The sequence below is a fragment of the Odontesthes bonariensis genome, chromosome 20, assembly GCF_027942865.1.
Source record: "Odontesthes bonariensis isolate fOdoBon6 chromosome 20, fOdoBon6.hap1, whole genome shotgun sequence".
Lineage (NCBI taxonomy): Eukaryota > Metazoa > Chordata > Actinopteri > Atheriniformes > Atherinopsidae > Odontesthes > Odontesthes bonariensis.
In genome coordinates this window covers 29,851,540-29,873,065 of record NC_134525.1, presented here as the reverse complement: position 1 = coordinate 29,873,065, position 21,526 = coordinate 29,851,540, and the positions used below count along the sequence as shown (strand labels likewise).

Genomic DNA, 21,526 nt, shown 5'->3' with positions numbered 1-21,526 from the left:
CTATGAACCCAATCGGTTGGTCAGACTACAAGCATGTCTTAAACTGAACTGGGCCTAGAATACAGTCTTGGGTGGTCCATGGCGTAGTGGGTTGAGCAGGCACCCCATGTACAAGAGGCTATTAGTCCTCACTGCAGCTGGCCCCGGTTCAAGTCCTGCATCGGACGGCCCTGTGCTGCATGTCGTTCCCTCTCTCTCTGCACCCTGCTTCCTTTCTCTCTTAACTGTCCTATCCATTAAAGGCATAAAAGCCCAAAAAAATATTTACAAAAAAAAAAAAAAAAAAAAGAATACGGAGTCTGTGTACAAGAAGGGTAGAGCCAGCTCTATTTCTCAAGTAGGCTCCGGTCAATCAACGTATGTAACATCATGCTGAGGATGTTCTACCAGTAGCCATCTTCTTTGGTTTGGTGTGCTGCAGCAGCAGGCTGAGGGCAGCAGATGCCAACAAGATCATCAGGAAGGCTGGCTCTGTCCTGGGGCTCCGTCCTGGGGTTCCAGCTTGACTCTTTGTTGGCGGTGTCTGAGAGGAGGATGCTGTGTAAACTGCATAGTATCCTGGACAACAACACTCACCCTCTCCACCAGGTGCTTACCTCACACAGAAGCAAGGCTGCTCAATTTCTCCATTGATAAAATAAATTCACAACTCTACAACATAAAAATTCATAAAAAATCATATAGAATATAGCATATACTTTGTTGTCTACAGTAGTAGATCAACCCTCATCTTACTTTGAAGCTCCCAGATCAAGGAAGTGACGTCGACGCAGCTTTAGCAGCAGAGAAGCTATTAGGCTTGTGTTGATAATAATAAACTCCTGGACTATGTACAAACTTCCAAATGCATCGTTTTGTGAGTACAGACCATATTTGTACTACTGTAGAAGTTTGGTGCCATGGCATGTGATTTTAGTGTGGTAATTTTGGAGATACTGCCAGGTTCCATTAGCGCTTGTACTAAGCTATTCGGGATAACTCAGCAACTCAGCTGATGTTCAGCCAAGATCGAAAAAACTTCGGGTGGGCTACTTGGCTGGATGTCACGGTTCAAATGACCCTAGGGTGAATCTACTCTGAACTATCTCATTGTAAGATATTTTCCAAACAGAACACTTCGCTTCCAAACTGCAGGTTTACTTGAGGTTCCCAGAGTTTCTAAAAGTAGAATGGGAGGCAGAGCCTTCAGTTATCAGGCACCTCTCTTGTGGAATAAGCTGCCAGTAAATATCCGGGAAGCAGACACCCTTTCCACTTTTAAGACCAGGCTTAAAACCTTCCTTTTTGATAAAGCTTATAGTTAGGGATGGCTCAGGTGATCCTGAAACATCCCATAGTTAAGCTGCTATAGGCCTAGACTGCTGGGGGGCCTCATCTGTCACACCTTTCCTCACTTTACTCTCTTTTCCCCCCGTTTAATTTCTCAAATGATATTATGTACATGTGAAATTATTGTTGTCATTAACTTGTGTTTCCCTGTTCCAACAGGTATCCTTTAAATGGTGTTACAGTGTTTGTTGTCCACCCCAGCTGGTCGAGGCAGATGGCCACCCTTCCTGGTTCTGGTTCTGCCAGAGGTTTCTTCATGTTAAAAGGGAGTCGTTCCTTTCCACAGTCGCCTCAGGCACGCTCAGGACGGGAGATCGGACTGAAGACAAGTTTCGGTGCAATCTGTTGGTTTCCTTAGCTCGGAAATTGTTTTTGAATTGGCTCTGTATATATTCGATTCATTTTTTAATTAATTTATTGGATTTAATTGGATTATGATAAGGAAGAAACCTCTGGTTTTGCCAGAGGTTTCTTCCTGTTAAAAGGGAGTCGTTTCTCTCCACAGTCGCCTCAGGCACGCTCAGGACGGGAGATTGGACCGAAAACAAAGTTTCAGTGCAATCTGTTGGTTTCCTTAGCTAGGGAATTGTTTTTGAATTGGCTCTATATGAACGAATTGGATTATTTTATGAATAATTATGATTACAATTAATTGAATTCCAATTGGCTTGAATTGGACTTTATTATCTAAGTGCCTTGAGATGACATTTGTTGTATTTGGCGCTATATAAATAAAAATGAATTGAATTGAATTGAATGAATTGAACTCCAATTGGCTTGAATTGGACTATATTATTTAAGTGCCCTGAGATGACATTTGTTGTAATTTGGCACTGTATAAATAAAGCTGAATTGAATTGAAACTGAATGTGAGTAGGTATAATGCTCATGAAACAGTGGAAGCCACTCAGGCATATTGGCGTCAACGAAATGATTTCGTTATGTCATCGTTGACGAAAACAACACTGCCTTGAGCAAGGCACCGTACCCCCCATGCTCCCCGGGCGCTTCATGGCTGCCCACTGCTCCAGGTTGGCATCTGTCTCTGAGTGTGTGACCCTGTGCATGTGTGTGTCAACAGGTGCCAACCTGGATGGGTTAAAAGCGGAGGACAAATTTCGTGTGTATGCATGTATGGATGACCAATAAATCGGATCTTAATCTTAATCTATGTTTGGCAGCTCTATTAAATATATTAAGTAATAACCCCAAGAATTATTTCATTTCATGAACCGTGAAACAGCTTAACAGCAAGCTATTGTGTCAGTCAAAAAAGAGAGATGGAAACTTCAAACAGGAAAGGCCATGCAAAAGGGTTGACTGGACAGGAGCACATCCCCAGTCTGTTGGTACAGCATAGACGACATCTTACCCACTGTCTGAGGTCAGCGACTCTCCTAAGGAGTGGTTGTCAGTATGGCCTTGGTTGTTGTTCTCCTGTTTCAACTGGCTTCTGTTCTGAGGCTGATTGTTGTTGGGACAGCTGTACACTTGGGGCTCCCTCATACCACTGTTTCCAAAGGGCACCAAAAGGCTTCTTTCATAGCCATTCACTGTCCTTGGGCGAGGCCTGTTCTCCAGAATTTCATGGTGTTCACTGTAGGATGGTGGTGAGGATAAGGGAGGCTGGTGAGATGAGGAAGGACGGTCTGGGGTAGGGGTAGGTGTGGAAGAGATGTTATGCCTGGGCAGCTTGTATCCATGAGAGATCAGGAGGTCCTCAACGCTGTACATGGTTGCATTTGTTTATGTAGTTTATTTTTCTCCTCCCACAGCCTTTTTTCTTTTTTTTGAGAGAGAAGAAGATATATTCATTGGTGGGGCGTCTCTGCTTCTTCCCTTTGTGCAGCAGCGGGATCACTGGCACAGCTACACAAGGACATCACTGGGGAAAAACAGAGAGAGGGATGGCATAAATATACAAGAAAGAGGATTTTAAAACCTTCCCAACCAGCCATTCCCTCCCCCTTCCCTTCTTCATTTAATTTGGTGCTCAGTGGTATCAAACACAGGCTGAATGAAATAAAACTTTTTTAAAAATCCCAAAAGATAAAAATGAAGGTGATACCTTCACCTTCACTGTTACCACTCTGTCTGAAGACTGTGTCTGTGTCTCGTCAGGGCTCCAAGCTTGTTTATTTCATCCACTAGTAATCTCATACTTCACATGATGACCAAGGGAAGAAATGGCTTAAGGAGCTTCCCTCTCCTTTTTCTCCATTTTGCTCCTGATTTGCATCCTTGACATCTCCTCTTAAACTCATTATTCCAGACATTACTTTGTTTTTACAAAGCTCATTAGGCTGCTCCCACACCCTTTCTCCTTGCCATGGTTATGCATCATAACATATTTTAAAAAGTGGCAGAGTTACCAGCAGAAATCATTCAAGCAGCACAGCATCCCAACCATCCATCCATCCATTTTCTATACCGCTGAATCCGTCGGTCGGGTCGCGGGGTGGCTGGAGCCTATCCCAGCGGTCAATGGGCGAGAGGCAGGGTACACCCTGGACAGGCCGCCAGTCCATCACAGGGCCACACAGAGACAAACGAGACAAACAACCATACACGCTCACACTCGCATCCCAACCAGCATAGGAAAATTTTCCAGAAATCAGTGTTTTCACAGAAAAAAGCTCATTAGAAAATCTCAACAGATCTGTAAACAGAAGGTAGCAGGCTGTCACTAGAATACCGGTTTCTAATTTCGTTATGATATGAATTTTTAATATACCGCCATACCGGTGTATTTGATTACACAACGGGGGGAACGCTGCGTCACGGGACCCTTTTCAGTGTTGCGCTTCTAAACACGCATGTTTACTGTCTATGGGTGCGAGGTGGTAATAAGCACTTGCGTTACACGAAGGTGAAGGTGGATAGGATAGACATGGAAAGGTCCAAAATAAAAGCTGCAGAACTAGTATAACATGCTGACACAGAAGAACTTGTTTGGAAGTTTTTTGGTTTAAAAAAATCCGACGTCGACCAAACAACCATTTTATGCAAGTGTTGTCGGGCTACAGTTGTTGCTGGAGGTGGCAACACGAGCAATTTGCTCCATCACCTTAGCCGTAAGCATGTCTTAGAATATCAAGAATGCATGAAGTTAAGGTCAGCACCCGCCACATCAGCAGGTAACACGGGGAAAGCAAAAGAAAAGTCGAGCCAAATGTCACTTCAAGACGCGTTTGCGTTTGCAAAAATATAATTAAGTTGCACTACTTTTTTGTATTGATTTTCATAAAAGATGTTTGAAATTTGCACAGTAAAAGTTCTGTACTTCCTGCTTCTGAAGAGTGCAGACGTGTCTCTGCTTCCTCCTGCTTCCTCCTGCTGCTTACTGCTTTATTCACTTTTAAATCATTCTACTTCTTTCCACAAGTCTTGGATATAATTTTATTCTTTTATTCTTTTTCTTTTAATTGTATATTTGTAAACGGTATTAGCCCTCCTGTTTACAAAGAGAATCAGACAGAACAATGTCTCCTAACCCTGCAGTATCAGTGAGCTGTACACAGTGTGAGCTACTCTTTGTGAAGGTAGCACAGCTCGAGAAGAGGATTGAAACGCTGCAAGACATTCGTAACGACGAGGAATTTATTGACTCTATTATAGCTCCTGTGCAGGCTGTGGAGCCTTCATGTGCCAAAGGACTAACTCATATTTCTACACGGGATCACAGCTGATGTGGAATCTCACACTGCAGACCTGGATGTGTCCAAATGACACTGGAATATCTGGTGAAGCTTCCAAACCTGACGGTCCAACTGACATCTCCCACTGGAACAGTGTTGGTGCCAAACCCAAATCATCAACCCCAGCCAGGATCTGTTCTCATGTTGTCCGTCGCAGAGGTAAATCCAGCACCAAAACTAAACCTCCAGCAATCACTCCGCCACCTGAAGTTCTATTGCATAATAGATACGATCCGTTGACTCAAAATAGAGCGTGTGATGATGAATGTAACCCAAACATGAAGACAAACAAGAGAAATGGCCCCAAACCTCAGCCAAGGGCTAACCAGATCATCAGGAGAAGCCCAAATCCCACAACCAAGGTGAGGACTACAGAAGCGATCGACACCTCCACACAAAAAGGAATAGACACCATTCTAATCGGGGATTCTATAACACAGCATGTCAGAATGGCAAAGACGGAAAATATAACTTTTTCTGATACATCAGTCAGGGAACTGATAGATATTTTGCCGACCATTCTGTCTACTCCTCCAGATGGCACGAGGATCATTGTCCATACAGGGTCTTTTGATATTCTGAGAAGGAAGACTGGCTCTGAGATCCTGAAGAAGGATTTTTCTCTGCTGTTGGAGAGACTGTGTCACTATGGAGCACACCGGGTCTCCATTTCAGGCCCCATTCCTACAGTGGGTAAAGGAATTGAACTTTTCAGCAGACTTCTTGGCCTAAACACATAGTTGTCAAATGCATGCATCGCCCATGAGATTAAGTTCATTGATAACTTTAATATCTTTTGGAACTGTAAGGAGCGTTTCAGACCTGATGGCGTGCATCCCAATCGAACTGGATGCAGATTACTTGGTGCACATTTACGTCATGCTGTTGGGACGGCAAACCCAAACATGACTGTTCAGATTAGACTGAAGGACACAGCAGTGAGGCAAACAACCCCCAGCCCTCCCCCCTCACCAGACCCTTTACTCCACATCACCCAAGGTCTCCAAAGGACGTCTCTATCCCAGCCAGGACTCCAGCGACCACCAGAAACGCAGGGCACCCCCTCCTCCTCCTCTTACATCATCTGTCCTGGCAGAGCAGGACACAAGGGGATGTGCAGGATGTTCAAGGAGCAGCACAACATCCAGAGTTCAAAACAAAGATAGCACAGTTCAAAACAAAGATACCATGCCATGATGCGTTCAGGGTCCCTGCTATAGTAGTCCGACTACTGACAGCTGTTCTGAGAACAAGCTGGGACCCAACTGGATTCCTGTTTTAGTTAGTAAAAGAAGGAATCGAAAACAGTCAACTTCCTGGGTGAATCTATCTAATCTGTTAACGGTACCACGTACAACTCAGAATACAACAGAGACCAGTGTAAACTCCACAAAGCTAGCCTTACTTAATATTAGATCTCTGTCCAATAAGTCACTGTTAGTTAATGACTTCATAATTTCACACAATTTAGATTTTCTTTTTCTGACAGAAACATGGTTAACAGAGAGCACAAGTGCTACTGTTCTTAATGAAGCAGCCCCCCCAAACTTTAGTTTTATGGATAAATGCCGAAATGGTAAGAAAGGTGGTGGTGAAGCTGCCTTATTTAAAGATACTTTCCTGTGTAAAGAGATCTCATTTGGTGATTTCACTTCTTTTGAATATCTGAGTTTTATTTTAAAGGGTGTTCCTAAAATCCTGTTCTTAATCATTTACAGATCTCCAGGATACTGTGCAAGTTTTATTGATGATTTTTCTGAATTATTGTCTGTTATTTCGACTGATTTTAACCATTTTATCTTGACCGGGGATTTTAACATTCACATAGATAATATGATGGATGGTAATGCCAAAGAATTTTCTTCTGTGCTGGACATGTTTGGTTTGTGGCAACATGTAACAGAACCAACCCACCTTCGAGGTCACATACTGGACCTAGTCATTTCTAAAGGTGTTGATATTTCTTCTGTTGTGGTTATTGATTTGGCCTTGTCTGACCATTTTTGTATTTTATTTGATTTGCATATTACTCAGAATGTTCAAACAACCAGCTTCTCAGTTAAGAAGAGGTACATTAATGAGAACACAAGTGCTCAGTTTAGGGAGGCCATAGTTATGTTACCAACAATGAGCGCAGAGTCGGTTGAAGGAATGCTGGATCATTTTTAATGTAATGGAAGCTGTTGCACCGATAAGAATCAAGAGCACCTTGATCAAACAGAAAACCCCATGGAGAAACACCACTACGGTCAAAAACCTGAAAAGAGAATGCAGGAAAGCTGAACGTAAATGGAAGAAAACAAAGCTTCAGATTCACTATGAGCTGTACAAAGAAAGCCTGCGTAGTTATAACAATGAGCTGTGCAAGGCCAGACAGCTGCATTTATCTGAAATGATTAACAAGAATGTCAACAATTCTCGAACTCTGTTTGCTATGGTTGAAAAACTCACAAATCCTCCTAAACAGTCAAATCCAGACCTCCTCTCCACTGAGAAATGCAACGAATTTGCCAACTTTTTTAGCCAAAAAATCAAAACAATTAGACAAAACATTCACGCAACACAGACAAACAAGAAAAACTAATCTGTGTCTAAAACCTAGAAATAACTCTAATGTTATGTCACAATTTAATATTGTTAATTTTAAAATCCTAGAGGAAACAGTTCGGCAGCTGAAATCAACAACTTGTTCTCTGGACATAATACCATCCGACTTTTTAAAAACTGTTTTTACCTCAGTAGAAAGTGATCTCCTACGAATAGTTAACAGCTCACTGGCATCAGGCATTTTTCCCAAGTCATTAAAGACAGCTGCCATTAAGCCACTCCTAAAGAAGAGAACTCTAGACGCCTCTATGATGAACAACTACAAACCGGTCTCTAATCTCTCTTTTATATCTAAGATTATTGAGAAAGTTGTATTTAACCAGCTCAACGACTTTCTGAATGAAAGTGGAAGTCTTGATAACTTTCAATCAGGCTTCAGACGTCATCACAGCACAGAAGAGGGTCAGCGTTGGTAAATATCTTGAGACTCGGGACCTTACAATCACTGACCAAGTTAGTAACCTCGGAGTGTTGATAGACTCAGATCTGACTTTCAGCAGCCACATCAAAGCTGTCACCAAGGCAGCTTTTTACCATCTCAGAAACATAAACAGAATTAAAGGTTTCCTCTCCCAAAAAGACAAGGAGAAACTCATCCATGCATTCATCTCCAGTAGACTTGATTACTGTAACGCTCTTTTAACTGGACTTCCCAAAAAGAGCATTAAACATCTGCAGCTCATCCAGAACGCTGCTGCTGGAGTTTTAACCTGGACTAAGAGATCTGAACACATCACACCAGTTTTAAAATCTTTACACTGGCTTCCAGTCAGTCACAGAATAGATTTTAAAAGCCTGCTGATGGTTTACAAATCCCAGAACGGTTTAGGCCCAAAATACATCTGTGATATGTTCAGAGAATATAAACCCAGCAGAGCTCTTAGATCCAAGAACTCAGGTCAGCTGGTCCAGTCCAGAGTCCAGACTAAACATGGAGAAGCAGCATTTAGCTGTTATGCTGCCAACAAGTGGAACAAACTGCCAGTGGAGATTAAACTTTCACCAAATGTAGACATTTTTAAATCCAGGTTAAAGACATTTCTTTTCTCATGTGTCTATGCATGAAATATCTTTTAACTTATCTAGACTGTTGCCTGTTTTTAAATTAATTTAAATGATTTTATTTGTTTCTCTTTATATTCTTTTATGTATTTTTAATGCTTCTTGCACTCCCTGCTGCAATGCCTTTATTTTATGTAAAGCACTTTGAACTGTTTGTACATGAAATGTGCTATATAAATAAATTTGATTTGATTTGATTTGCAATTGTGTTTGCATTCCGATTCCTTACTTCATTAGAATCATGAGTAGCACTTCTTTGTAAACAGCATCATTTTGTGGGGCGTCATTCTATCACGGTAAAATAGACCATCCTAAGTTAATCTACTGCAGTAATTCTGTTCTCAATCTGTAGAAAATGCTGTGAACACCTAATTATGCATGAAAAAAAATACCGTGATATACCGTAAAACCGTGATACCGTGAAAAAATACCGTGATATGTATTTTTGGTCATACCGCCCAGCACTACGGTACAGGTTGGGTCGCTTTGGGGTCAGCTTTGCGTTCCCAGTGTACAAAGGGGACCCTCAGGGGTGGGCGGAGTGCATGCCGAAGCGTAAATAGCAGATAACAGCAAATAACATCCATAATTTCGAACCACCTCCAAGTTTCTTCAGCTTAATGCGACACTGGCTCGCGGTCCGGTTGAAACCACTCTCTGCCATTTTTGGGGCAATCAGCTGGAAAACTTTTTCGTTTCGCACAGCACCATCGAGCTCCCGCTGCACAGCCTCCTCACCAACAATGGAGAGCAGAGCCTGGAACCGGTCCTGTGTGCTAGGTACCCCAAGCAGTTACAAAAATGGTAACGAGTTCCATACCACGCTTTTGTGGTAGTGGAAACATTGATATAAGCGAACCGTTCTGAATCGACCCGTAGCGGACTGCATAGTGGAAACGAGGCTAAAGAGATATCTGGAGACGGACCCACAGGGGATGCAGGGGGGGACTGAAGCAGCGGAGGAGGAGATGGGCCAAAAAACTGCGGAGGCAACCACCATGGGCAACGTGATGTCACTCACAAATAAGATTGATGAGCTAACGGCGCAATCCAGGGGTCAGAGGGAGTATCAGGAGTGCAGCCTGATGTGCTTTATTTCCCCCGCCAACCTGACCGCGCGCGGCATGTGACGTCATGCAGTCTACTTCATTGCTATCTCGGGTGACTTCAACCACATCAGCTTGGCAACAACCCTTCCCACTTTCAAACAGTATGTGAACTGTCCTACTATCGAGGATAGAACCTTGGACTTGCTATATGCTAACGCTAAGGGCGCAAACAGCTGCTCCCCCCTCCAGGAAAGTCTGATCACAACCTGAAATTTTCTTCTTCTTTCGTTTTTTAAAAATCATTTTTTAAATAATGTCAATATATGTTGGTAATTTATGCAAATCCAATGTTCTCTGGAAATACATCTGTTGAAATGTATATCCCAGCCTGCAAATAGGCTATAATCTATATCAGACACCCCCATTATCAGTGCACATTGGTTTAGTCCGACCTCTGGCGGATTTTTGATTGTCCATGCGCAATAAATTTCACTCACTTCATTATTAGGCATTAAACGCAGCAGCCTGCACATGAAAGATGTCATCCAAAAAAAAAAGAAAGGCAAGAGAGACAGAGGAAACAAAATGAAGGAAAGCAACTGCTGACTGATTTCTTTCCCAAGAAAGGTGAGCCCAAATGTCAAAATTACAGCCTACAGTAACTGATTATCCCATTCCCATTCCGTTGCATACCACTGTGATAGCAGCCGAAGTCAAATAATTAAAAAATAATCTCTCATTTTGTTGGCTACCACATAATTGTGATATAGAAGCCATATTTGTCTTAAATGTATTTATTTTCAAAATAACTATTAGCCTATACAAGTGTCCCAAAAGCCTAACATAAGGTAGATGTTGGTTCAAATATTTGTCCAAATGTTAGCAAAGCTGATTTGTAAAATGAATCCCACTCAGTTTCAGAAAATGTCACAGAATGTGATGATGCCCCTGCCGCAGCAGCTGCAAGTGGTGTCAACTTGAGAGAAGGTGAGCCTATTTTAGATAATGTAATGTTAAGCAGGCCTACGTTTCAGGGTGCCTTGACTTAAAAAGGTTGAGAAACACTGCTAAAACAAGATTATGGATTCTAAACAAATATGAATGATATTTATTTATACCTAGTGATGAAGTGATTTTAACATCTAAAAATATGATACATTTCATTATACAATTGGTAATGTGAAAGATTAGGACATTGTATAATTTAAAAAAACTATGTCTGTTCTGTCATATCAAATAGATTGCATGCTTATATCTGTATGCTTTGTGGTTGTAGAGGGCCAGGAGGTAGATAAAGATGTGATGGAAGATGAGGATGATTCAAGTGAAGGAGAGGAAAGCATAGAGGGCTATTCTGAGGAAGGCAAGAAGGATGATGACATATCAGGAGGTAGTCAGGGCACCACCAAGGAGTGTGTGCCATTGCCAGAGGATCCAGCATTATGGCCAGAGAATTTAACTAATGAAGACAGAGAAACAATAGTACATAGATTGGCAAGCAAATAAGGTAGTAATATAATTACTGCAAAGGATAAGGAAGGGAAACCATTTCCATCTTACCTCCAATTTGAGAAGTCGGCCAGTGGCTGAGAGAAAATCAGAAGAGATTGGCTTATCTGTAGTGAAAGCGCCAACACTCTGCATTGCATTCCATGCCTTCTCTTTTCTCATGAGTTAAAAAGGCCATCTAAGAGTGCTCTCAGTAAGGATGGTATGAAAATGTCTCAATTTATTTGGAGACCAATGTACACAACATTGCCAGAGCATGAAAACTCCATGCCTCATAAGGAATGCTATTTGAAATGGAAAAGCCTTCAGAATGCATTGTTGTCTGGAACAGGAGTTGACAGTCACATACAGAAACAAATACAGGCAGAAATCGAAAAGAATACAATGATTCTCGAGAGTCTTTTGGATGTGAGCCTTCATTTAGCATCAAGAAACCTTCCATTCAGGGGCAAAACCATGCATCTAGATGATGTACACAATGGGAACTTCCTAGGCACTATAGAGTTGCTGGCACGTTATGATCAAATTTTGGAAGAGCACTTGCAGAAATTAAGGCAAAAGAAGGAAGGGCCAAGATTAACACACTATCTGAGTCCTGAGACACAGAATGAGTTCATTGATGTCTGTGGTAAAAGAGAACCCTGAACAGACTCAGCCTCGGAGAAGGAGCTAAAATGGTTATAGGAACTGAGGGCGATGGTCCCGAGTTCCTGTATGTCCGAATGCGGGAGAAAACGGCCCCGTGGATTAAAAAGTTATAAGAACTGCCAAAGGTTCCTACAGTCCGAATGCGGCTTATGTTGAGCAGATTAGGAATATGAAGAAGCGGAAATCTGACAAGGGGCGTAGCTACCAAACACCTACGTCAGATGTGTTCCTGTGGAACCCAGAAAGGACCCAGCCTCGGAGAAGGAGCTAAAATGGTTATAGGAACTGAGGGCCGTGGTCCCAAATTCCTGTTTGTTCGAATGCAAGAAAAAACGTCCCCGTTCCTGAAAAGGTTATAGGAACTGCAGAAGGTTCCTACAGTGGGAATGCCCCTTTTGTTACCCAAATAACAAGCCATGGGTGACAAAAGACATCAAAGCCCTTCTCAACAATCAGAAGAGAGCTTTCAGAGCTGTCAAAATGGACGAGGTGAGAACAATCCAGGGGGTCCACAAGGTGAAGATCAGGGAGAACCAAGGAGAGCTGGAGGAGGAAGCTGGAGAAGAGATGCCAGCAGAACAACATGAGAGAGAAATTCAAACTCAGTTAGGAAAAGCTGTATGACAGTAAGACAATGCTGTACAGCCTTTGCCTTTATAAACCAGAGAAACTTTAGAAGAATTTCTCAAAGTCCCATGAATATCAGTCTGAAACAATCATGTTACTAACAGTGATATAACTGTGCATGTTCTAAAAACTACCACATACAGTGCAACTGACTGAAGAATGAAAATGGTGGCTAGAGGCTATATAGTATACAGAGAATCCCTTCCCAGGGTGTAAAGGGTAAATAACAAATTATATATGTAAACTAGGACTATTAGTATGAAGGATTGATGAGACATTGCATTGATGGAGGGGAGATTGAGTCTGTTCAGACCTGCAAATACCTGGGGGTGGTGCTGGATAATAAACTGGAGTGGTCTGCCAACATAGAAGCAGTGTACAGGAGGGGCCAGAGAACTCTCTTCTTCCTGAGACGGCTCAGGTCCTTCAATGTCTGCAGTGATATGATATGCATGTTTTATCACACTATCATTGAGAGTGCACTGTTCTATGCTGCTGTCTGCTGGGGGAGTTGCACTACAGACAAAAACTGTAGGCGCCTGGACAAACTGGTGAAAAAGGCTGGTTCTGTAGTCGGCAGGCTTTTTAACAGTGACTGCTGAGTTCTTCTCAAATGTATTTATTTAGTCATTTATTATTATTATTCGTATTAGTAGTAGTAGTATTTTTATTAGTAGTATTATTATTATTGTTGTTGTTGTTGATATACAATCATTGTAAATATTTACAATTTTTTTTGAGCTACTTGACTAATTTGAATTTCCCCCATTTGTGGGATGAATAAAGTATTTTTCTATTCTATTCTATTAAGAATAAGGATTTCCAGTATGCATCTTCTGATGTTATTCCCTTGATGAAGTCATACTTGCTGCCTTGTCAGTAGGAAATATGCTATTTATACTCACTCATGTAATATTCTATACTAAAAGAGTCCTGGCTCAAAATCCTGGCTTGACTCAATAAGAAATATAATCTAAGAGCAGCACTGTGAGACTCACTGCCAGACTCAAATACTGCATTTTAAATGCATTTTAAAAGGCAATCCCATTATGATTGCCACAACAAAATAAAGAAACAGCGGATGTTTGTAGCTTCAAATTGATCAACAGTTCTTTTGCATCTTTGCATTTGTGTAGCTCAGTCTTATACGGATTAAAGCTGCGGTCGGCAACTTTTTTTTAGTCATATTAGCTTGAACTGTCATGGGATTCTGGAAGTAGAATATTAAATAGGCTGTTTAGGAAAAATAACGAAATCCGTAGCTCCCTCTGAAGCCTGTAATCATGCTTGCAAAAACCGAGCGCTCCCGGCTGTTTTTAACCAATCAAGTTAGGGTGGAGGAATCCTACCTGTCAATCACAGCTTGTGCACACGCTGGTGAGCGTGAGTCTGCCCCAGCTTGTGTGCGCTCACACTGGTGTGAACTCACGTGTTCAACCTCGTCCACAGAGGGGGAGGGGTTTGGGGGGCGATTCGGAGCTTGTTAGAGGTTGGGGGAGGGACCTGAAAGTTGTATCAGTTCGAATTTTCCGACTTTAGACTCGGAATTTTGAAAACCTACCAACTGCAGCTTTAAGAAAAAAAGTCATCTGAAAGATGGTTTCAGGTACGAACCCCAGAAAAAGCCTAATTGGATCCAAGACAATGAAAAAATGCTCTTGGTGCATCTCTAAAAATATTATCTTTTTAATTCAAAAGCTGTTAGTTTTTCAGGACTACCTCTCTGCACTTAACCAGTTAATGCTTTTATCGAGCTTAACTCTATCTAACTCTCCTCTCCAAAGAGACCGGTTCTCAGTTTGCAAGGCGCTTCTTGTGAGCAATATCAAAATCATGATACTTGAGCCTCGTTTCCACTATGCAGTCCGGTATGGGTCGGTTCAGAACGGTTCGCTTATATCAGTGTTTCCACTACCACGAAAGCGTACCGGTCCCATGGAACCCGTTACCATTTTTGTAACCCTTCAGCTTGGGGTACCTGGCGCACAGGACCGGTTCCAGGCTCTGTGCCTCAGTTCCAGGCTTTCAGGCTGTGCAGCGGGAGCTCGATGGCGCTGTGCAAAACAACATTTTTTTCCAGCTGATTGCTGTAAAAGTGGCAGAGAGTGGTTTCAACCGGACCGCGAGCCAGTGTCGCATTAATCTGAAGAAGCTTCGGAGCAATTACCGGCGGATCAAGGACCACAACAGCAGGAGCGGCGTGGACCGAAAACACTGGAGGTGGTTCAAAATTATTCTATTTACGCTTCGGCACACACTCCGCCCACCTCTGAAGGTCCCCTTTGTACAGTACAGTACAGTACAGTATCAAAGCGACCCGACCCCGTACCGTAACGTACCGTACCGATACGAAGTTACCCGAACCGTACTGAGAGTGGAAACGGGGCTATAGTATGAGCTTGGCAGAAAAGGACCCAAAAGTAGGACTACTGGAGGAGGAGACGAAGACAGGCAGAGAAGAATAGCCTTTAATCCAATAGAACTAAAGACGCTGCCAGGGCAGCAATAGCAAAATACAGACAGAAAATTACAAGAACTGACCACAAGAAAAGACAATGAGGAAGGTGATAACAAACAAGGAGTAGGTTAAGAAATCAGTAACTTAACCTCTTAACACACACTGTCCCGTGAGCGGGACGCTGACGCCATTTTATTTACAAATTTTTAACGAAATTGATGTCATACGGCATGTTCACAAACATATAATTGTAATGCCGCATACCGTTTGAAAGCTGAAACTGTCAGCTATCGTTTGAGCCCAACCACGAAGAACAACACTCTCCACAACACTAACAGTAGTGTGATCTTCTCTGTATGTGACGCCATGGTATTTGCAACTGAAAACAATGCCTACTCACCTTTGAAACTTTCTCAATATTCCCAACGACGGTGTTATGGTCCAAGATTTCTTCCACAAGTCATCAAGTATCCATAATTTCGGAATATCCATGCCATTTACTTGAAGTCCTTGTGTTTTTGTCATAATCCCAATGTTTCTATGCTTCCTGCATACGTTGTGTAATTGTATTTCTTCCGTACAAACGCAGTTGAGGCGAAGCAAATGCCCTGTGGTACATGTATTTGCGCAAAAAATGGCAGATTGATGTTCTCGAAGGAGCTCTGAGTTGATTGACACCACCCACGAGCCAATTGGGTCATGATATGGAAAGTTACAGACTCTGAAAGACCAATGAGGCACCTCTATGTAAATTTGACATCCCGCCTTTACCTGGCCAGCAGCTCTAGCCAATGACAATATCAAGATTCACGACTCATTGAATATGAAAGTAGTGTGTCAGCACTTTCAAATGACACCTCACTCAGCTGTCAAACTCTGACAGGGGACTGCCCACTTGATGTTTGGAGGCTCGCGTAATATAGATATTACTATTATATTATATATTATACAAACATGGCTAGCAAGGCGGACCGTTGCCGGCTAGCTAGCAAAATGACAGCGCAGCAGGCTGCTGAATGGATAATTCGATCCAGCGATGATGAGTCCGACGTTGACAGCATGTCTTCGGCTGACACGGAGGAGTTTCTGGGAGGACAAGACCCAGCTTTGGAGATGTAAGTGCCATTTCTAAAGTTTCACTAACTGAAAACCGATGTCACATATTCATGTGATGTAGCAATGCAAATATATTTTGCTATGTTCATCCATGACGCCCCACAAAATGTTTGGCCAGAGCGAGTGTTTGTGTGTGAAATATACACAATATACACAATATAGCTAGTCAGTGGATATTTATTATTATATTATATTTATTTTATATTTATATTATATTTATATTATTATTATATTATTATTACAATTATGTTATGTATTGCAAATATGTCTTTCCAAGCTTATTTGAATTTGCACAAATACTTAGCCGCTTGTTCTGTATATTATTTTTGCTTGGAATAAACGAAACGAAACGAAATGTTATGTTTTTTCACATAGATTTTCTTTTATGTATTTTTAATGCTTCTTGCACTCCCTGCTGCAATGCTTTTATTTTATGTAAAGCACTTTGAACTGTTTGTACATGAAATGTGCCATATAAATAAATTTGATTTGATTTGATAGATCCTCAGATGGAGACTGGCTCCCAGAACAGGAGGAGGAGGAGGAGGAGGAGAGCCAGACGGAGGAGGAAGGTCAGAGAGGTGGCGATGAGGAGGAACGAGACGGTGTACCATCAAGCTCTGCTACCCCCAAAGCAAGGAAGAGGAAAGCAACGCAGCCATCCAGCACCACACCTGCCACCAAGAGAGACAGAGGGAGAGGGAGAGGGAGAGGGAGAGGGAGAGGGAGAGGACGAGGACGAGGACGAGGACGAGGACCAGGACGAGGAAGAGGACAGGGAAGGCGAGAGGAGCCAGAGGGAAATGCTCAACCATGGCAGGGGATAGATGTGGACGACATAACTCCACAACAACCATTGTTCAACCCGGCTCGTGCTCCAGGGCCCCAGGTCTTGGGTGGGGTGCAGTACACCATACTGCAGCTCTTCATGCTGTTTATGTCCAAAACCAACCTGCAGACAATTGTAAATAACTCGAACATATATGGCCAAAAGAAACATCCTCAGAGATTTCACCATATTTCCCTGGAGGATTTTTTCTCTTATATTGCCATGGTGATTTACATGGGCCTTGTTGGGGCCAAGTCAATCCGGGACTATTGGACAAAAGGTGAACTGTACAATTTCCCCTTCCCCACCTCTGTGATGTCTGGGAGAAAGTTTTTAGCGATCTCCAGCATGCTGCACATGAGCCACCCTGACCATGATTTAGAGAATGACAGGAAAAGGGGCACACAGTCATACGACCGTCTCTGCAAGATCCGTCCTCTCTATGACGACATCAGGACAGCGTGCAAGGCAAACTACCATCCTCAGCAACATATTTCAGTGGATGAGAGGATGGTGAAATCGAAAGCCCGCACCATCCTCCGCCAGTACATGAAAGACAAACCGACCAAGTGGGGGTATAAACTTTTTGTACTGGCCGATTCATCCAATGGCTACACATGGAACTTTTTTGTTTACGAGGGGAGAAACATGGCTGTTCAAAAAGGACTGAGCTACGATTCAGTCATGAATCTCGTCGACACCCGTGTGCTTGGGCAGGGCTATAAACTCTTTGTGGACAATTTCTACACTAGCTCTGACCTATTCAAAGACCTCCTGGCTGAGAAGGTGTGGGCTTGTGGAACCATTCGGGAACAACGTATAGGCTACCCCAGAGGACGTCCAGGAGGGCTCACCAACAAAGAACCACGAGGCACCATCCGCTGGATAAGAGAGGATCGTCTTCTCTTTGTCCAGTGGAAAGACACAAGAGACGTGCGCATGTGTTCCACGATCCATACAGCCCACAGCCCACAGAACACAGTTCAGAGGAGGGTCAGAGGGACAGATGGCCGTTGGCAGCTCAAGTCCATCCCTGCCCCACCAGCGGTCACTGACTACAACAAGTAAGTACTTGAGATACATTATTTTGTCTTCAAATTGAAGGTATGTAACAGTTCACCGTTGATTGTAATGCAATGTACTAAACAAACCTTTTTGTAATCTTTTATTTTCACAGACATATGGGGGGAGTGGACCTATCAGATGCAATGATAGGGTTCTATAACACGGTGCACAAGACCCGGAAGTGGCACAGGTCATTCTTTTACCACTTCCTCGACATCGCCATTGTGAACGCCTTTGTTATTCATTCTCATATGGCAACACAGAGGAGTGAGACCCCTCTAACACAAAAGGCGTTCCGACAGGCCCTGGTGTTGGAGCTGAAGGCAGCGGGGTCTCCTTCGACGGGTCCTCCTCCATCACCTGCTCCAGCTCCCCAAGGAGCACCACACAAACTGATGCACTATACAGAAGATGGCACAGCTGGCAGACGAAGGTGTGTGCACTGTTCTATGAAGACCACCACAGAATGCACCTCGTGCCAGGTAGCCCTCTGCTTTGTCATGAAGAGGGACTGCTACAATGAGTGGCATACCAAGAACAATTTATAGGTTCTTCTCTTTCCTCTTTCCTCTTTCACTCACTCACTCACTCACTCACTCACTCACTCACTCACTCACTCACTCACTCACTCACTCACTCACTCAGTATTCTGTATTAGTTATATTGTATATATATATATATATATATATATATATATATATATTGTTATATTTGTAGGTTCTTCTCTTTCCTCTTTCACTCACTCACTCACTCACTCACTCACTCACACAGACAGTATTCTGTATTAGTTATATTGTATATATATATATTGTTATATTTGTAGGTTCTTCTCTTTCCTCTTTCACTCACTCACTCACTCACACAGACAGTATTCTGTATTAGTTATATTGTATATATATATATTGTTATATTTGTAGGTTCTTCTCTTTCCTCTTTCACTCACTCACTCACTCACTCACTCACACAGACAGTATTCTGTATTAGTTATATTGTATATATATATATTGTTATATTTGTAGGTTCTTCTCTTTCCTCTTTCACTCACTCACTCACTCACTCACTCACTCACTCACTCACTCACTCACTCACTCTTCTGTATTATTAGTTATATTGTTATAATGTTATATTCTTGCTTTTGTATTGGTGTTTTGCATAGTTGTTGGCTGTTTTTTATTATTTGTTCTATTATTTGTATATTTGTTCTACTTTTTGAGTAAAAACTTTTTCATACTTCAATTGTTTTAGCCTTTCTTTTATCAATACCCCATAGACGTTATAAGAAAAAATTATATTTTTGAGTTTATGCTTGTGCCAATCTAATCCAAAATGTGTAACACCCAATCCAAATCCATATGGGGAAGCCCCAAGGGGTTAGCTTTCAATAGAAACCAGAATTGTGTTTCTAGCATGTAGTGTTCTGAAGTTGCAGGCTTTTGATTCTGGTTATTCAGTTTTGGATAACCTAGTGTCCCCTTGGAGTCTCCAAAAGGGACCCAAGAAAAGCGCCTGTGCATACCAAGAGAGAAAAATCCATAAAATACTCATGGTTTTCTCTTTTTCTTCCATTCCTTTTGCTGTGGGAAGGAGAGACTTTTGTCTTTGGTCCCAATGTATCTTCACAGAGCTGACAGGTTCCTGGAGTTGTAAATCTCAGTCACTTTCAGGCACACATGTTAGACGGGAACAAAAAAACTCTATTCTGATTCCATTCTAACATCTGTATTGCTCTGCTAGTACATCATATAATCACACTGACACTTCAGGCATAAACCTGGAAGTGTTACCTTTCCAATGGTACCAAGTACATGCATGTATCTACAACCATGTGGGATCTCTGCTACTTTCAAGTTGGGTATGCCAATTTCGCAAGTTAAGTTTGAAAAAGGGGGTGTGTTCTAAAGGGTTAAAGGGACACTATGTAATAAATTAAGTAATTTATTAGCTCAAATCAACATATTCATTCATAAGTTAGTTCTCATTGGTGTAAAATGATCTCTGTCAAAAATCTCACTTATCCTCCTGAGTGAAGAATAACTTGTCTGTATCTACATAGAGCAGGTAAGCTCTATGGAGGCTGCCATGTCCTTCCACTCTATGAAAAATGACGAAGTGCCGAGAGGGACATAAAGCACTTCGAATCGCGATTTCCCCACCAGGCCTACAAGCAGAAATGACGTCATTGTGACGTCATTTCCGCCAAATGGCTTATTACAGCCGCTAATGCTAAATAGATTTTATTCCTTGGCACATATGTCTTTGTGTTCATTAGCTTTCTTTTTGTAAGTGCATCATCTTCTTCTTTTTATTATTATTCCTATGCTCCCCCTGGATATCTTCTTTTTGGCGTTATGCTCACATTTGTAAACTGTTATTTTGTTGATTTACTAATAAAGTTTAAAAAAAAAAAAATGCTAAATAGATTTTATCTCGGAAATGATCCCACTAATAATGCATTGATTGTTACCAAACTTCTGCCGTAGTACACATAGGCTCTTAGCTCACAAAACGAGGCATTAGAAAGTTTGTAAGTTTACCGGGAGTTTATTTACCGCTGCTAATGCTCCTATTGCTAACACAGGCTAATGCTAACGCTGCGTCAACGTCACTTCCGGTAACTCCCGGAATATGACTAATTGCATTGCTTGCACACCAAAGGAGATGTTATGTTATCTGACATGTTATCTGTCATCTGTATTCATAGTGTTGTTGTATGTGTGTTATGTAATCCTTTTTACTGTGTGTCTTGATTTCTTTTTGTTTGTATGGACCTTGAGTCTGAAGCTATAGCTTCTTGAATCTTGACACATTCCGCTTGCCGTAGTTCAAGAAGTTGCAGCGCACATTTGAAAACGTGAGGCGCTAGAGAGCAAATTCATTCAACTTTGCAAAATAAAATTGCACCACTAGATGGGGGAAGAAATTACATAGTGTCCCTTTAAAACCAGGTGTGAAACAAGAATTCAACTAATCAGCAAAGTCTTCAAAATAACACAGAATGCAAGGAAACTAAAGAGCGAGAAGCAAATTGATGACGAAAAGGAAACCCAGAACATCGGAAAACCAAGAAACCAAAAGACATCCAAAAGCACAACACAGAAACCCAAAGACCAGGACAATCGATACAAATCAAATACGACTGTGGATTAGATTTGAGACGAGCACCTTGACATGTGACATGGACAGGATATTACTGTTACTACTAGATTAGCAAATGTTTGCATTGCATTCTGTGTTTATTTACATTTAACATGGACTCCACTTACTCCGATCCGTCACAATACACAATGGGCCTCATGCAAAAACCGTTCGTACGCACAGATTTGTTCTTGAATCGTGTGTACGAGGGATTTAAGAGAATTGGCGCATTCACCTATTTGTTCGTATTTTACATTTTCTTTCAGGTACGAACAGAATTTACGAGTGATCCAGACCCGTCGTAGGAGTTTCGTAAAATAGTCCGCTGTTATTCCAATCAAGTTTGCTTGACTAATGGATTGTATATTTAATTACTTTGAAGACAACATAAATA

The 21,526-nt window shown here is 41.9% G+C and overlaps 1 protein-coding gene across 4 annotated transcripts in view; it reads right to left on the bottom strand.

The window, feature by feature from the left end:
• jcada (junctional cadherin 5 associated a) overlaps positions 1 to 21,526 on the bottom strand; it is a 46,013-nt gene that overhangs the window by 14,181 nt on the left and 10,306 nt on the right. For all 4 annotated transcript variants that reach the window (XR_012767671.1, XR_012767673.1, XR_012767672.1 and 1 more), the window contains exon 2: positions 2,702 to 3,214. Coding sequence is in view for 1 of the 4 variants with exons in the window: in XM_075451980.1 (XP_075308095.1) it covers positions 2,702 to 3,063 (362 nt within the window). In the remaining 3 variants the exon portion in view is untranslated. The remainder of the gene's footprint in view (positions 1 to 2,701; positions 3,215 to 21,526) is intronic.